Source organism: Falco punctatus (genome assembly GCF_963210335.1).
Source record: "Falco punctatus genome assembly, chromosome: 7".
In the NCBI taxonomy this organism is placed as follows: Eukaryota; Metazoa; Chordata; class Aves; order Falconiformes; family Falconidae; genus Falco; species Falco punctatus.
The window spans coordinates 19,964,067-19,986,662 of NC_137587.1; the positions used below are offsets into that span (position 1 = coordinate 19,964,067).

The 22,596-nt window shown below is 45.2% G+C and overlaps 3 protein-coding genes across 15 annotated transcripts in view; 2 read left to right on the plus strand and 1 right to left on the minus strand.

The window, feature by feature from the left end:
* The first annotated feature begins 403 nt into the window (after positions 1 to 403).
* Positions 404 to 16,478, plus strand: PLEK2 (pleckstrin 2). Of its 7 annotated transcripts, XM_080396467.1 has the most exons (14): positions 404 to 1,401; positions 1,530 to 3,656; positions 3,996 to 4,129; positions 4,259 to 4,293; positions 5,301 to 5,521; positions 6,519 to 7,844; positions 8,182 to 8,346; positions 9,273 to 9,454; positions 10,195 to 10,286; positions 10,640 to 10,827; positions 11,375 to 11,476; positions 12,793 to 12,876; positions 14,028 to 14,106; positions 15,149 to 16,478. In XM_080396467.1, exons 6-14 carry the CDS (start codon positions 7,590 to 7,592, stop codon positions 15,274 to 15,276), a joined length of 1,275 nt encoding a protein of 424 aa, XP_080252593.1. In that variant the 5' UTR covers positions 404 to 1,401; positions 1,530 to 3,656; positions 3,996 to 4,129; positions 4,259 to 4,293; positions 5,301 to 5,521; positions 6,519 to 7,589; the 3' UTR covers positions 15,277 to 16,478. The 7 variants fall into 7 exon arrangements, with proteins under 7 accessions (XP_080252593.1, XP_080252594.1, XP_080252596.1 ...); XM_080396468.1 differs by having other exon boundaries at positions 4,259 to 5,521; XM_080396470.1 differs by having other exon boundaries at positions 1,530 to 1,716; positions 3,996 to 5,521.
* Positions 16,479 to 16,729: 251 nt separating this feature from the next.
* LOC308067523 (galectin-related protein A-like) lies at positions 16,730 to 21,343 on the minus strand. 2 transcript variants are annotated; one of them, XM_080396491.1, is made up of 5 exons: positions 21,184 to 21,343; positions 18,859 to 18,947; positions 17,913 to 18,087; positions 17,398 to 17,582; positions 16,730 to 16,878 (listed from the first exon to the last, which is right to left on the minus strand). In XM_080396491.1, the coding sequence occupies exons 1-4, from the start codon at positions 21,205 to 21,207 to the stop codon at positions 17,439 to 17,441; spliced, it is 432 nt and encodes a 143-aa protein (XP_080252617.1). In that variant the 5' UTR covers positions 21,208 to 21,343; the 3' UTR covers positions 16,730 to 16,878; positions 17,398 to 17,438. The 2 variants fall into 2 exon arrangements, with proteins under 2 accessions (XP_080252617.1, XP_080252616.1); XM_080396490.1 differs by having other exon boundaries at positions 21,097 to 21,237.
* A 150-nt stretch (positions 21,344 to 21,493) lies between these two features.
* ZFYVE26 (zinc finger FYVE-type containing 26) overlaps positions 21,494 to 22,596 on the plus strand; it is a 53,147-nt gene continuing 52,044 nt past the window's right edge. For all 6 annotated transcript variants that reach the window (XM_080396423.1, XM_080396426.1, XM_080396425.1 and 3 more), the window contains exon 1: positions 21,494 to 22,321. In XM_080396423.1, the coding sequence (XP_080252549.1) occupies positions 22,067 to 22,321 (255 nt within the window). In that variant the 5' untranslated portion in view covers positions 21,494 to 22,066. The remainder of the gene's footprint in view (positions 22,322 to 22,596) is intronic.

Here is a 22,596-nt window from a genome sequence, read left to right on the forward strand (position 1 = left end):
GATGTGAATATAAAACCTGGAAGGGTATGATCAGTGAGTGACACCCCTTTAACACTGAAAAGGCTTGCTTTGTTTTGCTTTAAATCAAGCCAAGAATGAGTGGAACAAAATGTTTTTCTTGCAAGTTTGTTGATGCAGACTTGTTCAAAAGAGCGTTTCCTTTGTTTATCATCTGTATTTAGGGACTGAGAACTTCAAAACACTGAAAATAGCTTGTTACCATTCCAATAAACATAGCTGATAAATGAAAAATTACTTAGAGTTGCACTTTGCTCCTATAGGTGAATATATCGGGAGCTTTAATGAACTTACTCATACTTCAAAATAGGCAGTATTTGTGAGCTCACTGCTGCGTGATCTTCAATTCTGCCTACCCTAAGTCTGGTTTACACTGCACAGAGCTATTCACCCTAGAAACAACCTGTTTATATTTTCTAATGAAGAGAAACAAGATGTACTTTCCATGTTGGAGTATAAAAAACAAACAAAACCCTCTTTTCCTTGTCTGTGGGAACTGGGGAAGAGGATTTGTTCTTTAAGTAACCTTTCCGATTTGCTGAGTTTGTAATTTTTTTTTTTGTCATGTCCCATATTGTGCATCTCCTTTTTTCCTCATATTTTGTGCTGCTAGAGGAAAAATGCATGAAAAAAGAGGCTTTGAGCCTTAATTGGGAATTCTTAATGCTGTCGTACAAACAATATCGCTGCTACATGGTGATGCCAGAAAAGGCGTTCACAAAGGGCATACATACTGCAGTCCATGCTTGATGTTCACATCGGTGATGATGTGAAGTTCACGTGTACCCAACTCTAATAGTAGCGCAGAGCCAAAAAAGTTAAATAACTTCTACTCTTTGCAGAATGTTGGAAAGTAACCTGAATGTGTCATCACAAAATGAACAATTTCTTTTTTATTGTTGTCTTTTCAGAAGTTGTGTAGGACAGCCTTGTCATGGCTTGAAGCTGTGATTATGTCAGTTTCCTGTTTGAACAGCTCTTCCAACTTTGCCTGTTCACTGAAATAGTGATTTGGCTGCCATTAAACACAGTATGTGGGTACTTGGACTAAAGAACAAAGTGTTTAAAAACTTAGTCACCATGTGATCTGTATGCCAAAATGGTGCTGTAAAGGAAGATACTGAAAAATGAGCCACGTGCTCTTTCCTTGGAGTGCTATCAAGGGGTTACAATTACTGTCATCTCTAAGAGCTGTTCTGGTGTCTTAACAGGTGAGCATCGTTTCTGTCATAACATAGACAAGTTTGCTGAACTTGTTCAGTAGCTACAGGAGCTTTTCTAATTACAGCCTCAGCATGCAGGTGTACACAATTCAGTGTCAGTTTTGAAAGCCTGAGAAAAACAGCTGAGATGGTGAGGAGGGTAACGAAGCAGCTTAATAAGGTAAATGCATTTTTACCACTTGTTACCCTGGTAGATAAAACTGGGCTGTCCTGTTGTCTGAGCAAATTTTAACCAAGCTTAAATAAAAGATTCATGACACCTTAGTGGGTATTTCTCCTGTGTTGCAGCAGCTGGAGGGAGAAGCTGTAAGCTGGCTGCTTTCGAGGCCATTGGCGAGGTGCAATGTGTGCAGAGGGAGCGCTGATCCCGCGGAGCCCAGGCTGGGCCTCGCCTGTGCTGCATCGGTTGCTGCAGGCAGTAACTTGAGGACCTTCAGAAGTTGCTGTGATGATACCTTATATCTCAGCCGGTCTGGTTTGTGTGTGTGGAACTGCGTTTGCTTACCAAGTGCTTAAAATAAGGGTTGTGGGCTTTGTGTGAATGTCTTTGAGTCTCTAAAGCGAGGTAGCGTGTCCCTGCTGTTTGTCAGCAGCTGCGCCATTTACTTGGTTGCAAGGCCGGAATCTCCACTTGTGCTCATGTCAGCTGAAGGGAACGGTGCAGGCACACCTGTGGGCAGCGCTTGGCCTGATGTGTTATTTGGAAGGAACTTAGCTTGACTTCTGTATCCCAAATTAATTTTGTAAGATTGGCAGCTTGGAAACAGTTTTACTTACAACAGTTGATAAGGACTCATTAATACCAAAAAAACCCCAAACAAGGGTACCAGCTGGGGTCAGGCACACAGCCCAGTACCCTGTTTCTGATGAGGGGAAATAGTGGTTGCTAAAGAACAGGTGCTGTGCTTTCTTGGGGCTGTTGTAGTTTGGTTTTCACTAAGTGGCAGTTCTTTGCTCCTCTCTCTCTGAATCTGACCCCCGGGTGTTTTTCAGAGGCAACAGAGCTGGTGTGTTGTTTTTCATAGCAGAATTTCCACTTTGTAATTTCTGAGTAGCTCTTTGTTCTAGAGTCTAGATAATTAAACAACTGTTTTTAAACACTGCCACTATTCTACAGTTAACTTTAAAAATGCTGTTATGTCAGAATACTTTTTAACACTTTATCTAGAAATGTTTTATCATTCTTTATTTTGTTGTGGTTTGTTTTCATCTTCTTTCATCACTAATCCACTAAAGGAACTAAATATTTAATGGTGTTCCTACACCAGAGGGCAAAGTCCTAGCATCTTAAGCTGCTTTGAAAAAGCTGGGTGTATGTGTGTCACAATGACACATGACGGGCTTTGCAGAGCACACAGTGGGGGTTGTCCTGTGGGCAGGTTCTCTGAATTGGTTGTTGGTGGCTTCTTGAGAGACTGCGTTGGAGGTACCAGCCATGCCTGTCAGGTCAGCTAGCTGGAACAGCACAGGTGGCACTGGGAGCTGGCTGCTCCTGCCATTCCCTGTGACCCTCAGAGGTGTCCTGTGGTCCTGAAGTGTGCAGTGGGCTCTTCCTGGCCGTCCCCCTGCAAAGTGTAGCACATCAAATATTTCTTCCACTCTGAATGGAAGAAAATGTCAAGCACTCAGCTGGGCTTTTTTGTTAATATACCGCAGTGACATGTAGAAAATGTCTCTAAAATGGATCTGAGGAAAGAGATAGTCCTTCCTTCAGTGAGTTTCAAGTCCCGCAGGGACTGGGTGCAGAGCTCTGTAGATTTATGCAGATCAAAGCATGTCCTTTTCCGCCGGGAGACTTCAATGCCAGAACCTGCCTACCCAGCACATGCGTGAATACGGCAGCCCAGACCTCCTGACTCATTTTACACTACATGACCCTGAAAGATCTGTCTTTACTCAGCCTCAGGGAGCAATGTAGGTGCAGTTTGTTAGCCTTGATTAACTACAGAATGAGGCGGGGGGGGGAAGGGGAGTGTATGGTAAATATCCAAAGTACTGTAGAAATATTTTGAAGCACTGAAGAAAGTGAAGGCTCTAGATTATAAACAGTAATGGATACAAAATATTTTTAATGACCAGCTACAGCAACGTTTGCTGCACCATTCTAGTAGTTTGACAATCAAGTTCTTCGTTGCTAATGGTAATTTTGCCAAGATCTGTCTGCAGGGTTGTGGGTGGTCTGAGTGGTGGAGAAAAGAGCTCGCTCAGATCTTCGGCAAGGACTGGTTATGGGGCAATTCAGAGATCACTGTCTGAGCGAGAGCCCCCTGCAAGCTTCTACCTGTCCTTGCTAGCATGAAATTATCTCACCCACCTTGTTATAAATTGCCTGCAGTAACAAGCTGAACAATGTGAAGTCAAACCTCAAATACCAAATGGTGGAACACTGTATTCCTGGAGCAGGTTATATAAAGAGTGCGTGTCCAGGAAATGCATGCAGCAGTAATGTCTCTTGTGTACCTAGACTCAAGTTTTCTTCTTTTTTCTCAAGTTTAATTCTGATGTACAGAACATTGTGAGCTGAAATTTATTTTCTTTTTTCTGCTGACTGCATCATTTCCCCCCCCACCAAGATTGTGCTTCTGAGAATAACTTGTACACACACAGAGACAGAGATTATTTTTTAAATTAAAAGAAATACACTCAGATCATTTCTGCTTTATTTTAAGGCCACAATAATACAAAAAAATTACAAAAATCTCCATTGATATCTTTGAAAATACTACATACTTACAGCAAAAAATACTCTTCTAGGTGTTCTGTTAAACTCACTGTACTTCCTTTATGTGGACTGAGGAAAGATATAATGGGGACGTGACTTACGCAGCCAGTTGCCTCATGGACGCCTGCCTTTTCCAAAGTGGCAAAGGGAGTACAATAAGAGCTACGTAAGTAACTTCTGTGTGGGCCGGCTGCTTTTGAAACCTCAGCCAGCACACTTTCTCTTTATACAGCCATGATTTTTCTAACTTCAAGTAGTGTTCAGTCAACCATTTTATTTCTTATTATCTCTGCAGAACTGTCTTCTAGATTGTCTCCAGTACATAGTCAGGTATGAATTCTTTGGTGTCATGCTCTTCCTTGTTAATAAGTATAAAAAATAGCATAAAGCTATAATAGCAAAAAATAATTTGTTTGTTCCTTATCCTTGCACGTGAAAGTCTGTCCGGTGATCCGATCCAGCGTGCAAAGACTGAGAGATAATTGAGTGACTTTGTCTTATTGAACTCTGGACTCTCTTTTTACATAGCAACGAGTGCTTTTGTTTATTTGTTGTACTCTATGTCATGTTTCTTATCACAGCCCCTAGCTCTGCCCACATGTATTGCCTTAATTTTGGTACGAGTCAGGGAATGCTAACAGTACAGCAAACACTATTACTTCTGAACAGCAGCGCTGTCTGAAATACTAATACTGGTTTATTTCATTGGTGAAAAATGGATCAAACAGATTTATCACGGCCAAAGTCTTAAACAATGCAACAAATGTCTAAGCTCCTATTCAGACACAAAAAAGGCACTCTGTTTCAGAGGTGCTCAGGACTTAAAAGAGGTCAGTGCACAGTGCTTGTTGATCAGACTGCTTTACTAAAAGCCTGAATAGTTGCTTATGTAGGGATTTGGGATACTAAGTTGAGAATCTTGGTTTATATGCCCAGAGGTCACTGAAAGAGTGGGCTTTTAGGTGCTTTGGGGCTTCTTCAGTAAAATTTCTAGCAAAATAAATTATTTTGAGGTTTGTAAAAGTCTCCTTGTAATAATGTTATTCTATATGTTACTACAGATCAGAACACCTTAAGAGGTGTTTATTAGATGAGAAATTTTAAGTGGCGGAGCTGGCTAGTCTGAAGTTTTGAAGGATGCAGTTTTAAAATTCTGCTTCTCCCTCCCATGCAATACCTGATTTGTCATGTGGCTGCTTACATCGCCCAGCTTGGTTTTTTGCTATACTAAATTCTGTGAAATTATTTGAGATCGTTTTTATACTTCCCTTTGTTTTACTTTCCAGAAGGCAGGTAATGTATCAGAGCCAGCTCACTGTTTAACTACTGTCTCATAGGTAGGAAGAGAGGAAGAAAAAAAAAACAACAGGAAAGGGAGAGTGCGTCACATTGGAGGAGGAGGGTAGCAAAGAAAAATGAGCTTTCTTAAACAAATTGCGTGCAGAAGGACAGGCTGCCAGGGCTGGGGTGCTTCTCGGCGGGGGCTCGGCTCTCTTCCCTGTGGGCCACGATGCAGGAAGCAGCTGGCATCCTGAAAGAGGGCTTCCTCGTCAAACGGGTAAGTGCTCTGGTTCCCCTTTGTGCCGTTCTACTCAAACGTGGAAGCAGCCCCTGAGCAGGGACTGGATCGAGCCAGGGCTCATGGCAAAGCAGCCTGTTGGGTGCTGGGTTTGAGGGGCTCGTGCCTGCTCCTGGGAAAGGAGCTCCTCCAGGGTTGCACAGATGCCTGCCAGGGGAGCTGCATGAACTGCAGGTGTTCACTACCCTCCCTCATGTTTCCCTGTATTGGCATTTACCCAGAGAAAAGTGAATTAGCATCGGGATTACTCAGGTAGGTATCGGGAAGCCAGTATGCACCTAGGGCACAGCTCTGCAAAGAGCACATAAAAAAGTACCTGGCAAATGGCTATGCAGCAGCAGTGGAAGCGGCCATGGATGGATGGAGGGAGGGAAGATGTTTTGACAGTGTCTTACAAGATAGTTTGTGCCTTCTTTAAGCAACCCAGCTGGTCAGGGTTTCCTGTTTCATATGAGAGGATGTAGAATGGACTATCCTTTTTGGTGGGGATCAGAGTAACACAGACGCAGAAATGTGTTTGAAATAACTCATTTCTTCCACATACCTGAAGCTGCGCTGTAAGAAAATTTTAGACAACACGTGAAGAAAGCTGAAAGGCGGTGTCACAGATTTCAGCCTTTCCAGTACTTCTCCCTATAGGGCCAAGTCAGTCATAGCTGGGACACAAGAAGGCATTTTAGCAAGGGGCATAAGCTGCTTTTAGTACCAAGACCCTATCTCAATGACTAGTGTGGCTCTTGACTGCACACAAAAAACGAGATTCAAAGGTTTGTTCAAAGCCTTGCCACGCCTTGGGAAATGCTTTTCTACAGTACGTGGCAGAGTTTCTGGTGCGAACATGAAGGTAACCCTGGTCAGGAGCTCTCCTGGCAGGGCTCCCAGCCAGCCTGCCAGCTAGCTGCCGGCCATGCAAAGCTGTGCTCTGTGCAGGGAAGGGCTGCACGGCCCCAGCTGTTCCTCATCCTCCTTTCTGCAGCAAGGGTAGAGCAGTCCCAGCGCCTGGTCTCCTCTCTGGGCTACGGTTGTCTGGCTCTTCACTGACTACTCAGTTCAAGATGGGAAGCCAAAGCATCCAGTGTGTGAGAGGAATAGGTGACTGGCAGCACGCTGAGCTGTAACTGCCAGCAGTCTGTACAACATCACGGAGATACACAGTTTGAGAGGAAGGAGACCACAAAGCAGATGACTAAAGGAAACCGAGGGAGAAGAGAACAAGGGATCCAGAGAAAAAAAGTAGGAATGGGTGGAATCAGGTAAAGAAAACAAAGCTTTTTGAAGAAGAGAGCAGAAGCAAGGAGATGATCTAAATGCATTATAGATGACCGAATTATGTATTGTAATGTATTATAAATGTAAAGCAGATGTGTGGAAGTCAGGTAAAGATAAGGCAACCTCCTGAAAAAGAGGAGATACATAAGCAGGAAAGAAAAGACCCAAAGCAAAGAACACACTCTCGGGGAAAATGGCCAAAGGACTTTACAACAGGTGAAAAAAACACTGAAGAAGGCAAAGGGGAGGAGAGAACAAACCCAAGTTAGATAGATACATTGCATTTAGTATAGACTAGAAGACATGAGATCTAAGGTTCCTTGGATTTTACAGACTCGTTACCCCACCTTTTCTTAGAAATTGGTGTTTTCCCCCTTTACTCACAGACAACTAATGAGCTTTGGTTCCTGCCACAACTGGACCTTGCATGTTCCTTTCTTCTAGCTATGCCCACCCTCTCCTAGGTGTCAGAGCTCCTTCTGCCCAGGGCTTTGCTGGCTGGCTGTAATGCTCCATCGCCTGTAGAAATACAAGTTGCTCCTTGCACCACAGAGGTGGACCTGACACTGTCAGGCAGGACTGAGCCCGTCAGTGCCAGCTCACTGGGTTTACTGTTCTGTACAGATGAATTAAAGAGAGCCAGGGGCTGTTCACAGTGGGGAAAGAAGAGGTTTTGTCCGTATTCTGGTATAACCCAGGAGGCATTCGATGAAAGCCTTCATTCAGTCTTCTGCCATTAAAAAGTGTATTTGATTTACATGAAACAGTAGCACAGGGAATGTTTCAGCCCTGGAGACTGGAGGCAGGTAGGATAGAAATAAACCCCTCATCAACAGTAAGAGGGGGTGCAAGGAAAAGCCACTTCACCCAGCAAAGCACTCTCAAAACCACTTGCCACCTACAGCCATGTCAAAACAACAAAGAACAAAACGCATCAAAACACCACCCAGGGTCACCAGAGAGGAGAAGTTTGTCTCCAAGAGCCATCACACACTTCAGTTTTAGCCCTGTTCCTGCCTGGTGCTCTCAACAGGTAGGTGCACACCTATATGACAGCTATTTGAGATAATTTACATGAGCTTTTGCAAGAAACTCTTCTTGCCAGCAAAGAAGTCCTTGCTGGAAAAAGACCAAAGCACCTTTTTATTGCTCCATGATTTTATAGTAATAGAACTGTGCTATTTTATTACTAAAAATGCGTATTTCAGGGAGAACAGGACTCATGATAACTTCTTGTATTTCTTTTTGTACAGTTTCCTATTAGTTTATGGTATTTTCACCCACCACCCCCCCAAAAAAAAAAAGGAGGAAATATGATCATTTCTCAATGCTTGTGTTAAAATTAGCCCTGTGGATTTCTTCCCCTCTAGGGACATGTTGTTCGTAACTGGAAAGTGAGATGGTTCGTTCTGCTCCAGGATAAGCTGCTGTATTACAAAATTGAAGGAGGCAAGAAGGAGCCTTCTCCAAAGGGCAGGATCCTTTTGGATGGCTGCACTATTACTTGTCCGTGCTTGGAATATGAGAACAGACCGGTAGGATAGCAATGATGCTCGCTATCTAATTCCTTTTCTCCTGATTTCTTTGATTACTGCAACCATGTCACTGGGGTGTTTCCAGACCCAGGCCCAGCCAAAAGCAAGCTGCTGATAGCAGTGTAACCAGGACAAGTAATGAACTCCCTCATTGTGTCTTCGCTGTTCCCTGTGCCCAGATCTGAGTCACAGCCATTAACACCCCACACCCACAGTGCGAAGAATAAACGCAAATGCATCTTTTATACAACAGCATGTGGGGAGAGGACATGGACAGCTCAGTAACACCTTAGGAGGGTGGGGAAAAAAGGGAAACATCATCTGTGGTAGTTGCCTCAAACCCTGCCTGTATCCATAGGGTGCTCCCAGGCATCCAGATCAGACTCCCTTTTCCTTCACCAATGACACACTGCTGCTGTGGAAAGTTTCCAGCAAGAGGGCTCTGGAAGGGAAAGTACCTCCTCTGCTCACCCGCGGACAGTGGCAATGCAGACTTCCTCTGTGGGGCCAGAAGGGAAATTACTCTGGAAGTTGCTATTTCAGTACCTCTCGTGGCAGAAAGAGCCTAGTGAGAGTTTGTAGTTGTTGAGAACTAGAGATCTGGATGTGAAAAGCTCTGTAGTCAGCAGCACACTCCTGTGTAATCCAGAATTTGGGTGGTCTGCTCTCTTTTAAGTACCATGCATGCAAACCATGTCTGGAACTGAAAATCCAGAGACTGGGGGGGGGGGGGGGGGGGCGGGGCAGGGGGCAAAAACCCCAGAGTTGTGCTCACCATCCTTCCAGCCAATAATTGCGCTGTACTGCTCAGGTGGGATGCCATATCCGACTTATTTGTGCCCCTTGGGCCAGTGCTAAAAGCAGCAAAATGCAAGTGGAAGACAATAGCTAAGTTATGTTATTGCTTTGCACTTCTTTCCCCACAGCTACTCATCAAACTGACGACAAAAACCAATACAGACTATTTCCTTGAATGTTGCTCCAGGGAGGAGCGAGACTCTTGGGCTTTGGACATCACTGGAGCTATTCATGCTGGGCACCCAGTACAGGTCCAAGAGCTTCACAGAATGAAGAACTCTTTCAAACTCCTAGAGAATATCAGCCTCCAGTAAGCGCATATGGTTTCTCCTTCTGCTATTGCTCTAGTTTGCGAAGTGCCTGAGCTGATGGATGAGGAGGGTCCAGGGAGGCTTGTCTCTGCACAGATCCACTCCCATGTGGCCAGAAGCCCCTAAACTGGCTGCTCTGCCCTAGGTTTGCACATATTTTTGCCAGGACATGGGAATATACTTTTCCCTGACCATGATCTTTGGGAGTATGTGGGTTCTGTGTGGGCACCTCGCTGCTGGCTTGAAGACCTTCCACGTCGGCTACAAAGGTTCTCACTGGGGAGACAGATGTATTACCTCGGAAGGTGTAATATCGGGGAAAGACTGAGGGATGACATTGTTCATGCCATGCTGGTGAGCTTTCAAAGCTGGTAGCTGGAATCCAGACCAGGAATTTTAGGTGCATCATGTTAAACAAAAGAAAACAGAGAACTCATTAAGAAACAGAAAATTTACATTAATTTTTGGGTTTGGGTTGAGAAGGTGAATGGAGGCTGACTATAGCTCAGTTTGAAGTGCTTTAAATTGAAAGACACTTTGTGAGACATGTTGTTTAGTGCTGCTATTGGGAGAATAAAATTTTCCTAGACTGTAAGACAAAACTTCTGGGGAAGTATCTAGGCTGTTTCCCATCTTTGTGTTGGTAATCATGAGGACATCCCAGGCACTAACAGAAGTAAGTGGCAATTTCAGCCTGTCTTTCTGTTCTACCAATGTTCTCTTGTGCTCCCTTTTACAGCCACATTGTGGACAGAATGTGTGACAGCAGTACTGGAATTAAGTTGACCCGCAACTTGGAGCAAGGCAACAGATACAAAGAGACTTTCACAGGTAGAGCTACTGCAGGCAAAGAGCTTCCTCAGGTCTGAAAGAGCTTCCTCAGGTCTGACATGCCACATTGCAGAGACAAGGGAACTACTGCACTGCCTTCGTGGTGGGATCAGTTGTGGTCCAGTGGAAAGCAGCAGTGCAGCCAAGCTATCTGGCACCTTTCTCTCTTGCTCTTTGGATATATGGAAGCACGTGTAGGACCCCACGTGTTTGGGCAACCTTGCACTTCATTGACAGTCTTTTTGATGCTGCCAACATGTTTCAGCAAATGAAGAGCTGTGTGGCAGGAGAACATCTGTCTCGCCTTGGAAGAGCACGTTGTCTTGGTATGAGAGCTGCCTTTCTCCCTGCAGGTTCTGCCCTGGTGGACTGGCTCATCTCCAATAGCTTTGCTGTGTCACGATACGAGGCCATCACCTTGGCATCTATGCTGATGGAGGAGAACTTCATCAAGCCCGTGGGAACCCGCAGCACTGAGGCCACGCGCTACAGCAACCTCTCTGAGCAGTTCCTTGACGACTCCACTGCACTGTACATGTTTGTAAGTGATGCAGCTGCCAACAGAGGCACATGTGCTGCCTCTCATCACATTCTCGATTTGGGGCAGTGATAAAGGGGACATGCACTGTGTGCAACCAAAGGCAAAATACGCAGGCTACGAAAGCAAACACGGAAGGGGAAGCTCTAGGCTTTCAGTAGTATTAACACTTGTACTTTTGCTGGAGACAAATAGCTACATGGATATGGAGGGATCTACAAATTACATAATTAGGCATTAAAAAGGGTGTGACCCTCGAGTGCAGTGCTGTGTCTGCATTTAACAGAGACCGTGCTGTAGTTATGTTTAAACTCAAGGCCACAGCGTGTGTGTAGGCTTTGCAGCTGTCATTTGTTGCTTGTAAATCTCAGACCTACAAAGCTGAGCAGCAGAGCTACAGAGCAGAATTTATTTGGGAAATATGAGCTAAAAACAGCTCAAGGGAAATAAAATGCAGAACTTTTTACTTAGAAGTGTATTTAAATTAAAAGAAACCGTCTTTTAAATTAAAATTTAAATTAAAAAGGAACCATCTTTTCCCTATTTGCAGGCTGAGAGTGGTAAGAAAAACATCAGTTCCAAGGAAGAGCTACAATTTAACATCTCGGAATTAAGCGGCACGATTGTAAAGCAAGGATTCTTAGTGAAACAGGTAAATACAGTCTTTGAACCTTCACTGGGAAACGATAAAAATGACAGTTCTTGGGGCTTCCTACAGAATAAATGTGATTTATATGAGCATGGCTGGAGTCATGGCCAGCGGAGCTAACTTGCCTGTCACTACTGCTATCAGAGATCACGTGGTGAAGTTGTAAGAGTTTAGAGTTATAAAGAAGTGAGCTATGGAACTTGCTGCTCAGGCAGGATTAATTGGATATTCTGTATATATTGAGTGTATACCAGAAGGCATAAAATAGGATCAAAAGCAAAAGTCCCACACAAACTCCAAACCCCACGAGAAGTGTTACTTTCACTTCCAAGCAGATTCAGTTCCTCTGGTTTAACCTACCCCATCTGGGTCATGTGAGCAGCTACGAGGTTCTGCTGGCCACAGACAGATTTCAAAGCTGAGCAGATTGACTTTTGCATGAAGTGGACATCTACCTGTGGACAGTCACTCACATACACATGGATGATCTTGTGGTGGTGAGATCTGTTTTCTCTGGGCACAAGATCCTACCCTTAGTCTGCAAGGGGTTTTTCCGACCCTTGCTACGAGGATCAATCACGCTGTTTCAAAGCGTAACGCAGCCACCTGCAGTGGGAACCCTACCTGCACCGCACGGCCGCGTTTCTCTCTGGAGCTCTGTACCCTGAGCTGTGATTTTTTTGTGCAAACTGGATCATCAGGTGCTCCCCACCCCTCCCTCCTCCAGCTGCTAGAGTGCAGTGAGGGTTGGCAGGGCCCTGGGTGCCAGGAGCTGCTGGGGGTCCCCATGGGGCTGGCAGGGCAGCCCCCCATCACCACGGAACACAAGAGCTGCCCCGGAGCCTCTCCCGGTGGTCAGCAGGAGTAAGGGGAAACCCCAGCCCCAGCCTCCAGGAGCGGGGATGCTCTCAGTGCTGTCCTGCATGGTCAGCAGCTGAGAGGGCTGGGGGCAAGAGTGAAGAGCTGCAAAAGGACCTGACATAATCCCCTCAGAGCAGGCACAGCATGGATTTTTAATCCAAGACCCCTATTTAATCTGAAGTTAAGAGCGGGAATCGGGGATATAATCACTTGGTCCTATCACTCTGCTTTCTTGGATCTCAGCACTAGGAAGGAAGAAAAAAAGGAATTATCAATGTATGAAGAAGGACATTAAGCAGGAAATCCTGGGAGTTACTAAGAAGTCAGAAAATATTTTTCTCTGTTGTCTCCAAAACCTCTTTTTTCAGTACCTACTTAGGTCTCCCCTACAGCCTGCAGGAAAATCACCATTTCAGGAGGTATTTATTGGTGGTAACTTTAATTCTTCTGTTTTGCAGGGGCACAAGAGGAAAAACTGGAAGGTGAGAAGATTTGTTTTGAGAGCTGATCCTGGTTTTTTGCACTACTATGACCCCACTAAGGTATGTGAGTGGGGAGTTACTACCCCCAGAAATGCTCTTACCGACCTAAACATTATAACAAAAATACAATTATGCCATAAATGCTTCTCTCACCCAAATCTCCTTCTGGGTTCCTCTCTCCATTTTCTGGGGAATAAGACCCCTCTGAACATTGTCCTTGTAGGATTTTCTATCCCTGCGTCTTCCCTCCTGTCTTTTCCCCAGTGAGATTCCTTTTCCTTAGCTGAGGGACAGCAGTCTTCTTGAAATTAATCTTTTACTGAACCCACAGTGTGGGACCATGCTTCTTCAGGGATTCTTCATGGGCTGTGATCTTTCTGGGCTGGCATCCCACCGTGTGAGGGTCATACTGCTAATGGGATTTTTTTATGTTCTTATTCCAGCTCAGAACAGGGTCTCCTTGATGCCAAAGTATTTATAGGAATTTCTGCTACTCAGTTTAAAATTCTACTATGCCCTGAGCAAGTTTATCTTCATGGGTGTGATAATCAGTGTGAGCAATCCAGAAGGGCAAGTGGATCCATCAGCCCCAGATGCATAGGGTACCACAAAGCCCAACAGGTTGCCAAAAGAACATGTATAGAATGCTTTATGTGACTTAAAGAAAACATAAACAACATAATAGTGAAAAGAGCTTATGGAACTGGTTCATTTTTTGTTGCCTGTTTCTTTGTGGTGTTTTTGGGGTTTTTTTGTGCACTACAGCTCACACTTGCAATGGTATAAACTCAAACTGCAGAACCTGAAGATCAGCCAAGAGAGCCAGCCTACTAGTGAAAATGGTCAAATTTTTCCCATGCAGTCTCAGTGAAAAGCAGCAAGCTAAACACTTGCAGAAATATTATTTTTTTTAATATGGGTTGTTACTCATAATACTATATGTAAATTTGAAATGTGATTGTTAGCCTCCCCTTGGGCTTTTAATTGATCTCCACCATTCCTAGCTACATCAGAGAAACATCTGAGCCTGAAACAACATAATAATGTATTTAATTATGTGTCCTAATTGACTTCTCTTATGACATGGATTTTTTTATATCTGGAAAGACTGGCGTTATACCTCCACCTACATGAAAACAATTGATGTGCTCTGGGAAATCATTCTAACAACATTATTTTCCAGACAAGCTTAATTTCCTTTTTCTTTGCAGGAAGAAAACAGGCCAGTAGGTGGATTTTCTCTTCGTGGCTGTCTCGTTTCAGCTCTGGAGGACAACGGAGTCCCAGCAGGTAAGCGTGAGTCTCTAAACTTTCAAACATACCTATTTATGCCATAGCAATACAGTCTTTGGGTGAGAGTTTGCGTGTGCAGCTGGCTATATGCACAAGTGGGCTTTTCCTCTCCCCTTGCAAACAAGGAAAGAGGCATACCATAAAAAAAAACCCATACTGCTGGGTTGTCCATACCAGAGGGGACTTTTTTTAGTGCTATTTCCACTTACCTTGGGTGTTACCCCTTTTATGGGCTTTTTTTCAGTCAGATGACTTCTGAGACAGTCCTAAGACACTGATTAATATTCCACAGTTAACAAAGAGGAAATGCCTTCCTTTTGGATGTTGTTAACACGAAGTCTTGAACCACCCGCTGATGCCATCCCTTTTCTGTGTGTCCTCTCTACTTGCGCTATTACCTGTTCCTTTTTGATTTGCTAGAACCCAAATGTAGGGGAGGCATAAAAGACAGCAATACAAAAACCAGTTCTGCTAGTGAATATGCTTAGCTTAGGCATTTGTCTAGAACCTCAACCTCACAGAAAAGTTTTTCTGCTATTAGAGCAATTTATTCTATGAAATTAAGCACAATGTGTGAATCTCAAATAGGGAGCATCTTCCTAAAGATAAAAGACAGTCTGAAAAACATATAGCCCGAGGGGGGGCTTGTGGGTGGGGGTGGGTATGATGAACAATAGACCTCCTTACTAAGAGGAACCTGAAGATGGGCAGGAGCAAATCTAACCCACTGCACAAACTGGCAAGAATTTCATCATCCCTCCATTGTATAACTCAGATAAGAATCTCCATCTAAACATCGGCTATTTTATAGATGATGCATAGTACACAGTAGTTCATACAGTCTGTGTGAGGGGCGGCTGTACTGTATCTTTATTTTGCAGAAGGGAAATAAAAAACACAAGAACTTCAGATGTCTTATCCATAGTGAAATGGAAAGGTCTGATATCCTAATTCACTAAATTAAAATTATTCCCTATGAAGCTTCATATCTGCACAAAGCATTCACCTTCCTGATCTGTTATATTTTTTTTCTCTGCAGGAGTGAAGGGCAACGTGCAAGGCAACCTCTTCAAAATCATCACAAAAAATGACATTCATTATTATATCCAGGCCAGCTCCAAGGCAGAGCGAGCTCAGTGGATTGAGGCAATCAAACCACTGACATGAGTAAGGTGGCTTCCATGCCAAATGACAAGTCACATTTGTGACCAAGTTGTCTGTTCTCATTGTCTGGGAGTGTTTTTTTCCCTTAGTCTATTTTTGTTATTTGTATCACCACAGCACCTAGAAAATCCTGGCAGCAAGCATCCTAGGTGCCTAGGAGTCCTGTAGATCCAGAGTAATTCCCCACCAAGAACTTGCAATCTAACCAAGAGACAAAAGACAACAGGTGGATACAGACAAACTAGGCTTTGCAAAAAAACCCCAATGAGATGTAGTATTCCAAGATGGAATAAAATAATTCTTTTGTACAAGTATTCAGTCAATATCTGACAGATTCAGGTTGTGCTTTATCCTAAAGCAGAAATGTCTTGCTCCTTTCCCCTTTAAAAAGGGGCTCATAAACTTAAGAAGTTAAGACTGACTGAGTCAAAGTTGTGAAGGGTCCTGGTGTCTGAGGCTGCCTTTCTTGGTATACCACAAGAGGCTTGTGCTAAGCCACAATACAGCTGCCAGGATAATCACTATTATGAAAAAAAAACCAACAGGGGTCAGGCTGGAAAAACCAAAGGATCCTCCTACCTAGTATATCGATTATTCTTGTCCTGGTAATGGCCCATCACGGTACAGGATTCTGAGTATCAAATCAGACCAGCAGCAGTTATTCCAGACAATTGCTGGTGGTGAATATATTGGAAGAAATTACTCAGCCTTAAAAGCAAGACTTTTCCCCTGATTATCACTGTAAATCTATGTATGTGGAGCACCATTGGGACTGAGAACTCCAATAGCAGTTCTGACTTACTTTTTCTACTTTAAGCCATTAAATTTTCCAGTATTTGTCTAGTAAACTTGACTTTGATATCATTATATATATATAAAAAAATCAGTGCATTTGAATCTCCTGTGCTCTTTTAGACATGATTTTTCTGAGGACAGTTTGAGTATATGAAAATAATGGTTTCATACACTGTAAATTTAGGTTTATGTAGAAACTGAGACATTCTCCACAACACCAGAGGGTAGAATGGAATGTATGAGATGATTAAAACATCCAACCAGCCTGCTGATACACTATTTGCATAAAATTCTTCGTGTTATCTGAGTACCTGTATCTGACAGCCAGACTCTGCCAAGTCTCCAAAAGCCTTCTGAAGACAGCATGCTGTATATCCTTTCTGAAGTCACTGAGGAATTTCATAGCTCTCTGTTCACAGAACCACCTCTTTGCAGATTTTTTGTTCTCTAAGTTATGTACTGAAAAAAATTTCCTCATCTAGAGACTTTCCCCTTCATCCTGTGTTACAACCAACCAATTATAACAGAGCCAAAGACAGCAGCTGTGATATATGCTTATATATGCATTAGAATAGCCATGTATTTAGGACTTTTTCCTATATCTACAGCAATGAAATAACAGCACAACATTCACATGCATTCAAATATTTAACAGAGCTGGTGAAGAAGTTTGCCAGCAAAGATGTAGTTTTAATTAGATACAAGAAAGGGCAATGCAGTTTCAGCTACAGATACCATTTCCTAGGGTTGTTCCAGAGAAGACTGTGAGATCCACAGCTGTTGAAACCTTTCAATTCACGAGAATGCTACCTGCAAGAGACAGGGATGCTGGTAAGGCATTTATTGCTCTGTACTGGGAAGCACAGATGGCTTTGTGCTGATTGAGCAGAGCTTCCAGGAAAAGCAATTCCCTCCTGATAACGTGAGCCTTGCTGGGGCCCACCAGACTCCCTTATCCACTTAAAAGAAAATCTGCTTCTCTTTTCTCAGTCCCACCACCTGTATACTGCCCAGTTCTAGTCACAAGGGTAACAGCTACCCCACCGTAGAGGACTGAGCTCTACCAGCTGGCATGCCTGGAGGGTTAGGGGACTATAAGGATGTGAGATACTGCATAATATCATAAATTTTGCAGTTTGGGAGGCCAAAATAGTATTTCAGCAAAAGCTCTCTGATTTACCTGGACCAGCCATAGCTCTGCAATGGCTGAGTGTGTATGGGAAAAACTGTGTATTTCAAACACATCAGCAAATTAAAAAGATACAGGTCCCACTCTCCAGAACCAGCCAGGGGAAAAAGATAAAACATTTCTCAGATAGGAGAAAGTACATTTGCCTCTGTCCCCTGGTGATACTCTGGTCTCCTTTTATTCAAGCCACTTTGGTAAGCTTGATGTCCCCTGAGATCTGCAAAGCTTTCACCAAGTTTAGGGGCTGAATGCGGTGAGTGAAATCACAGAGCTGCCGTCCATCAAGCAAGACTCTTATTTGCTGGTGTTCACATAAGAGCTCCATCTGCAAAGGAAAATGACAGGGGAAGGTGTTAGAGATGAGCAGCAGAGCTGATTCACCAGCACGGACATAGAACCCCGTGTGATGGGGATCACAGGCTTCTGAAATGCCCCTCTGCTGAGATGATACTGTAAAGCTCCTTATAGTGAGTTCTCTTGCTAAGACTAGAGAAAGAAATGGATCTCTCCTATCAGGGCTTGAACTGGTTCTCTCTGTGCTGTACTAGACTAGTTAACCTGGCAATGTTGATAGCTATTTGTGGTCTCATACACATAGCCTCCAGACTTTCTCCCATCCTTTTCTCCACCCTATTCATAGTACCCCAAAAATTACCTTAAATGTGTCGCCTGCTGTAAATGGGAAGTAGGGAATAGTCTTCTCTTCTTTTCCCCATTTTCCAGCAATTCGTGCATTTCGGGTGATGGATTTGTCACTAAAGTTAACTGTAAATAACAGCCCAACATCTTTGTTTGCATCCACTGGATCACAGAGCAGCGTCACTGAAAAGCTGAAAAAAATATTAAATGACTAGGACTTTCAGAAATGTGAAAAGACATGTAGAGCACAGCAGATGCCTATAAAGACTAGAGACAGATGTTGATTTCTTGTCAAGCTGAAACAAGGTCTTCTATAGGCTTAGAAAGTGCAGAAAGGATGAGAACAAGCTGGTCTTTGTTTTTCCTCCAGTTTCCAGTAGGATGCTAGCGACTTCTGATGTTGCTCTCCCTCTCTTGTGACTGGAATCAAATCAACATTTGTGCATAAACCAATTCTAATGTGTGTCCTAAAAGAGGTTATGGCAAACTCTTCACCAGTGGAAGCACTGGAGTTGATCACTGTAGTTGCAAAAAAAGTGTAATGATAAGCATAGTTGCTGTCACCCAGATTAAACACAGCAATGAACCTGCACCCCCTCTGCCAAAGCCGCTGTATTTTAAATGGTGTTGATTCCAGCGCCCAGCATACAACCAAGAGGCAGGTTCAGAACTGCACCTCTTCCTGGAGGAGAAATGCCACTTGTGTGCCTGCTCCGGTTATCATTAGATAAGGGCAAGGAGTAGAAAATCCTGACAGGGCAGTCAAAAAGGCTGAACAGTGAATTCTTTCATGCCCCTTTAATCTTAGCCCAGGAGCAGGAAAATTAAAGCAAGCCATAAATTATGAATGTGTTTAACTTTTTTCCTCCAAAGAGTACAGACCCTCAAGAAGACTTCTGAATTTAGAGGACAGGTAGGAGCTTGTATGACAGGGTGAAGCCCACACCAGCCCCTCCACCTACCTCTTGGGGTTGGAGTGTACCATTCCTATGACTGTGAGTTTCATGGCGGGTCTCAGGCCACCTTTAATTTCACCAACATACTGCTCCGCCTGCAGAGAACAGTGAAAATGTGCTGCAGTCAGTCATGCCACGGTAAACTAGCTTTAACAGCTGCTTTGATCATCTCACATAACTTGAGTTTACTTTTACGTGTACAAAAACATTTTAAAAATATTTCTTGCAGTTTTGGTGTCAATGCTGTCAGTTCTGGCAGCTGAGGTGAGCGAGAGGGTGGCCATAACCCAACAAGGGGTCAGGAGGCGCTGGCTGCCTGACAGGGCTGCGGGCCCAGGGGACGGTTTCTGGCCAAAGGGGCTGCCAGTGAGAGGAGTGGCAGCTGCCCGTGCTCCACCGGCCGGACAGGCGTGACTGACCCCGACTCACACCTCAGGTGCCATTGTCAGCCGCCACCACTGTCTTCAGGGGACTGGCACCACTCCCCAGGGCCAGACCTGGCACCGTGAGCGCTGTAAGGACCCACATGTTGCACAAGTGACAGAACCCACATAGCTGGCACACCTGGGAGGAGCTGGTGATGGCTGCCATGGCCACAATCCATCTGTTTGCAGCACTCCGTGCAGCAGATTGAAAGCTTTGCGGCAGCATGATGCGGAGCGCAGGCTCCATGCGAACTGACTCTGCCAGCTCAAATTCGTTAACAGATTTTAGTAGGCCAACTTGACAGCCGCAGGCTTTACACCGCACCAAGCAGCCTCTGTCCTCCGCCATAAGAGCACAAAGCCAGCAAAGACGCAGCCCCACCACTGCATGCTGACAGAAATGCAGCTGCGTCCTCGCAGCTACCCCAGTCACACCTGTCCTCATCTCCTTTTCAAGGCCAGAACATGGCTTCCCAGTGGATCTACTTTTGTCCTGTTCACAGAGACCTGTAGCTGCAAAGCTCAGAGCTACACCTAGCTTGCTCCAAGTAATTCTCGAACAGCTTCCACGGTTAGTGGAGAAACCAAAGCAGGGACATTGTGAGACTTCAGTTTCAGACATGGCTTTAAAACATAAAAGGCCAGAGTACTGCACTGTAGCGTGTAATCAGTCCCTATGCAGATTCAAGTGGAAAGAAGCTGCTATAAAACACTAAGCGTTATTTGCAATTTGTGTAACACTGATAACATTCCCAGGCAATACACAGCAGACCCTATTTTAGATAAAAAGTGTTTTATCATTCCAGTGTTCCAAGGTAAAAACTCAGACATTTTTTGCTAGAAGACCTGCACAATACATGCATGGTTTACTATTTTGACTATGAGAAGCACTACATCAGCATGGAAACCCATAGACTTCTGCTCACATCAAATGAGCTTCCATTCTCATGTAAGTTGCTACGGGTATTTCATATGTATTTTTAATGGAAAATATAACCAATGTTAGATTTTTAAATTATTGAATGCCATCTTGCTAAATGGAAACACAAATTCAAGACAAAAAATGTTTGGCCTATACTCCATTTCCTAATTTCAATATATTAGTTACATCTTCTGCTAAGATGGCCTTAAACAATTTATTTCCACATTTGATATTTACATCCAGACACCTTTACAGCTTCACAGATACATAAACTTTTAATTCCTAACAAGGCACATATTGGAAGCAATTAAAAGTACCTTCAAAACTGACAGCACTTCTGCTGACTGTTAATACTGTACATTTACCCTTGCAGAAGCAGGCAGGTGACTCCAGCAGCTATGTTTTGAACTTTGTAACAAAAGAAAATCGTCAGCACCTGAGACATCTTACATGAGGGAGCAGCTCCTCAAGTAAGGAGTCTGACTGTAAGGAGTTACTTTAAACTGGATAAAGCAATTAGAGAATAGATAATAAGCACAAACAATCCCACGCTAAATAAACATCATCCTCATGCAGGTCCTGTGTCCCACTAAAGCTCCTTCCTTGCCTACACAAGAGACAAGATACAAAATAATACCCCAAATTGAAAGTGCACGTTGAGAAATTGCACAGAGCTGCACCCACAGTAAGCACCGTCATTAAAGGCATGGGGAATCAGAACAGAATAGATTGAATGACACCACATCATTTCAACACAGCATGACTGAAGTAAATTCAGAGGCAAGACTACCCATGTGCCATTTCTCTGCTGACACTGAGTTGACAGTACAGGTGACAAATATTCGGGATGCTGTAGGAGGTAACGGTACAAACTCCTGCAGCATCTTACATGGCTTACTGGTGGGTTGCAGCGCATGCGCACAGACATAGACCCCTTCCCATATTTTCTGTTCAGGAGCCCTGGGGGCTCACTCGATCACTTACTTTGGGACACCTCTCCTCTGTCATGACCGCTCAGACTCGCTTCGCCACAGCAGTCCCTGGAGGAGTTTTTGTTTTGCGCGTCAGGACAAAAGCAAACAAAAAGCCCGGAATAAAGGGAGGATGCTGGGGGGGGGCTTATCTCTGCCGAACACTGGCTGGACACCACCCAGCCCAGCTGCTGAGTCATGGCCCTCCCTGCCTCATCCCACCACGGGGACCCCGGAAGGAACACAGCCGGTGTGGGTGAGAGGGCCGGGGACCGCTAGGGTGGGCAGGACCCCGCCACCTCGCACAGGGGTGCCTGGCAAGCTGACCTCGGTAGCTGTACCTGTATCTATACCTACACATTGTTACAGGTGTATTTAAAATGCTGTGTGTGCAAAACATACTGTATTTGTGACTGTTATACATATAAGTTACATGTTATACATATAAGTTGTTTATTTAGGTACCGTTTCTGTCCTCTCTCAAAGGGGGAAATGTATCGTAACTTATATCCCTATATAGACCTCTATATATATGGAGTGAGGTATGCATATAGGGCTATACACATACACAATGGGCAAATACACACACACTCTCATATCCGTATATACCCCAATATGTATACCTCTTTCTCTCTATGTCTGTATATAGGTATACATAATATACGTATACATATAGCCGCCCCCGCTCTGAGAGACGCCGCAGCCCTCGACGCCGGCCGCTACACCCGCCCCACGCCCCGCGGGCCCCGCCGCCTCCCGCGCCAGTGGCACGCGGCCCAACCCGCGCCAGGAGGCGGAGCTTCGGGCAGAAGTCGATCGGAACCACGAGAGGCCCGAGCACGGGGCGGAGCTGGCGCGTGGTAGGCGGAGGCCGTGCGGCGTGCCGGTGGGCGGGGATGGGCGCGGCTAGCGGGGAGGGCGGGGCTTGCCCTGCCAGCTTTCCTGAGGCGGCGTCAGGCGCCCCAAAGAAAAATGACGGTTTATTTACATTCTGCCCCAGCTCGGCCAATGGGCGGACGCCTGCCCGCGTGCCCGCCCGGCGGCGCGGTCAGCTGAGGCGATGCCCAAGATGGCGGCGGCGAGGTGTGGCGGTAGCGGGGCGGTGCAGTAGGGCTCAGCGCCGCCGGGGCGGCTGCATCCTGCCCCGCCAGGTAACGCGGACCGCGCCAGGACGGGCCCCGCGGGCCGCCGCGCCGGGCCGGACCTTGCGGGGGAGGGCGAGGCGCCGGGCGGGTGCGCCGCAGAGCGCGCGGCCCGGGGCGAGCGGCTGCCGCCGCTCCCAGACGGCCCGACCCCCGCGGCGACGGGCGGCCCGGGGGCGGCGGTGCGGAGTGGCGGGGGCATGCCGCGGGGCGCGGGGCTGGGCTCGGGCCCCCGGGCGGCGCACCCGCGGCGGGGCGGTCACGGCCCGCGTTGCCAGCCCGCG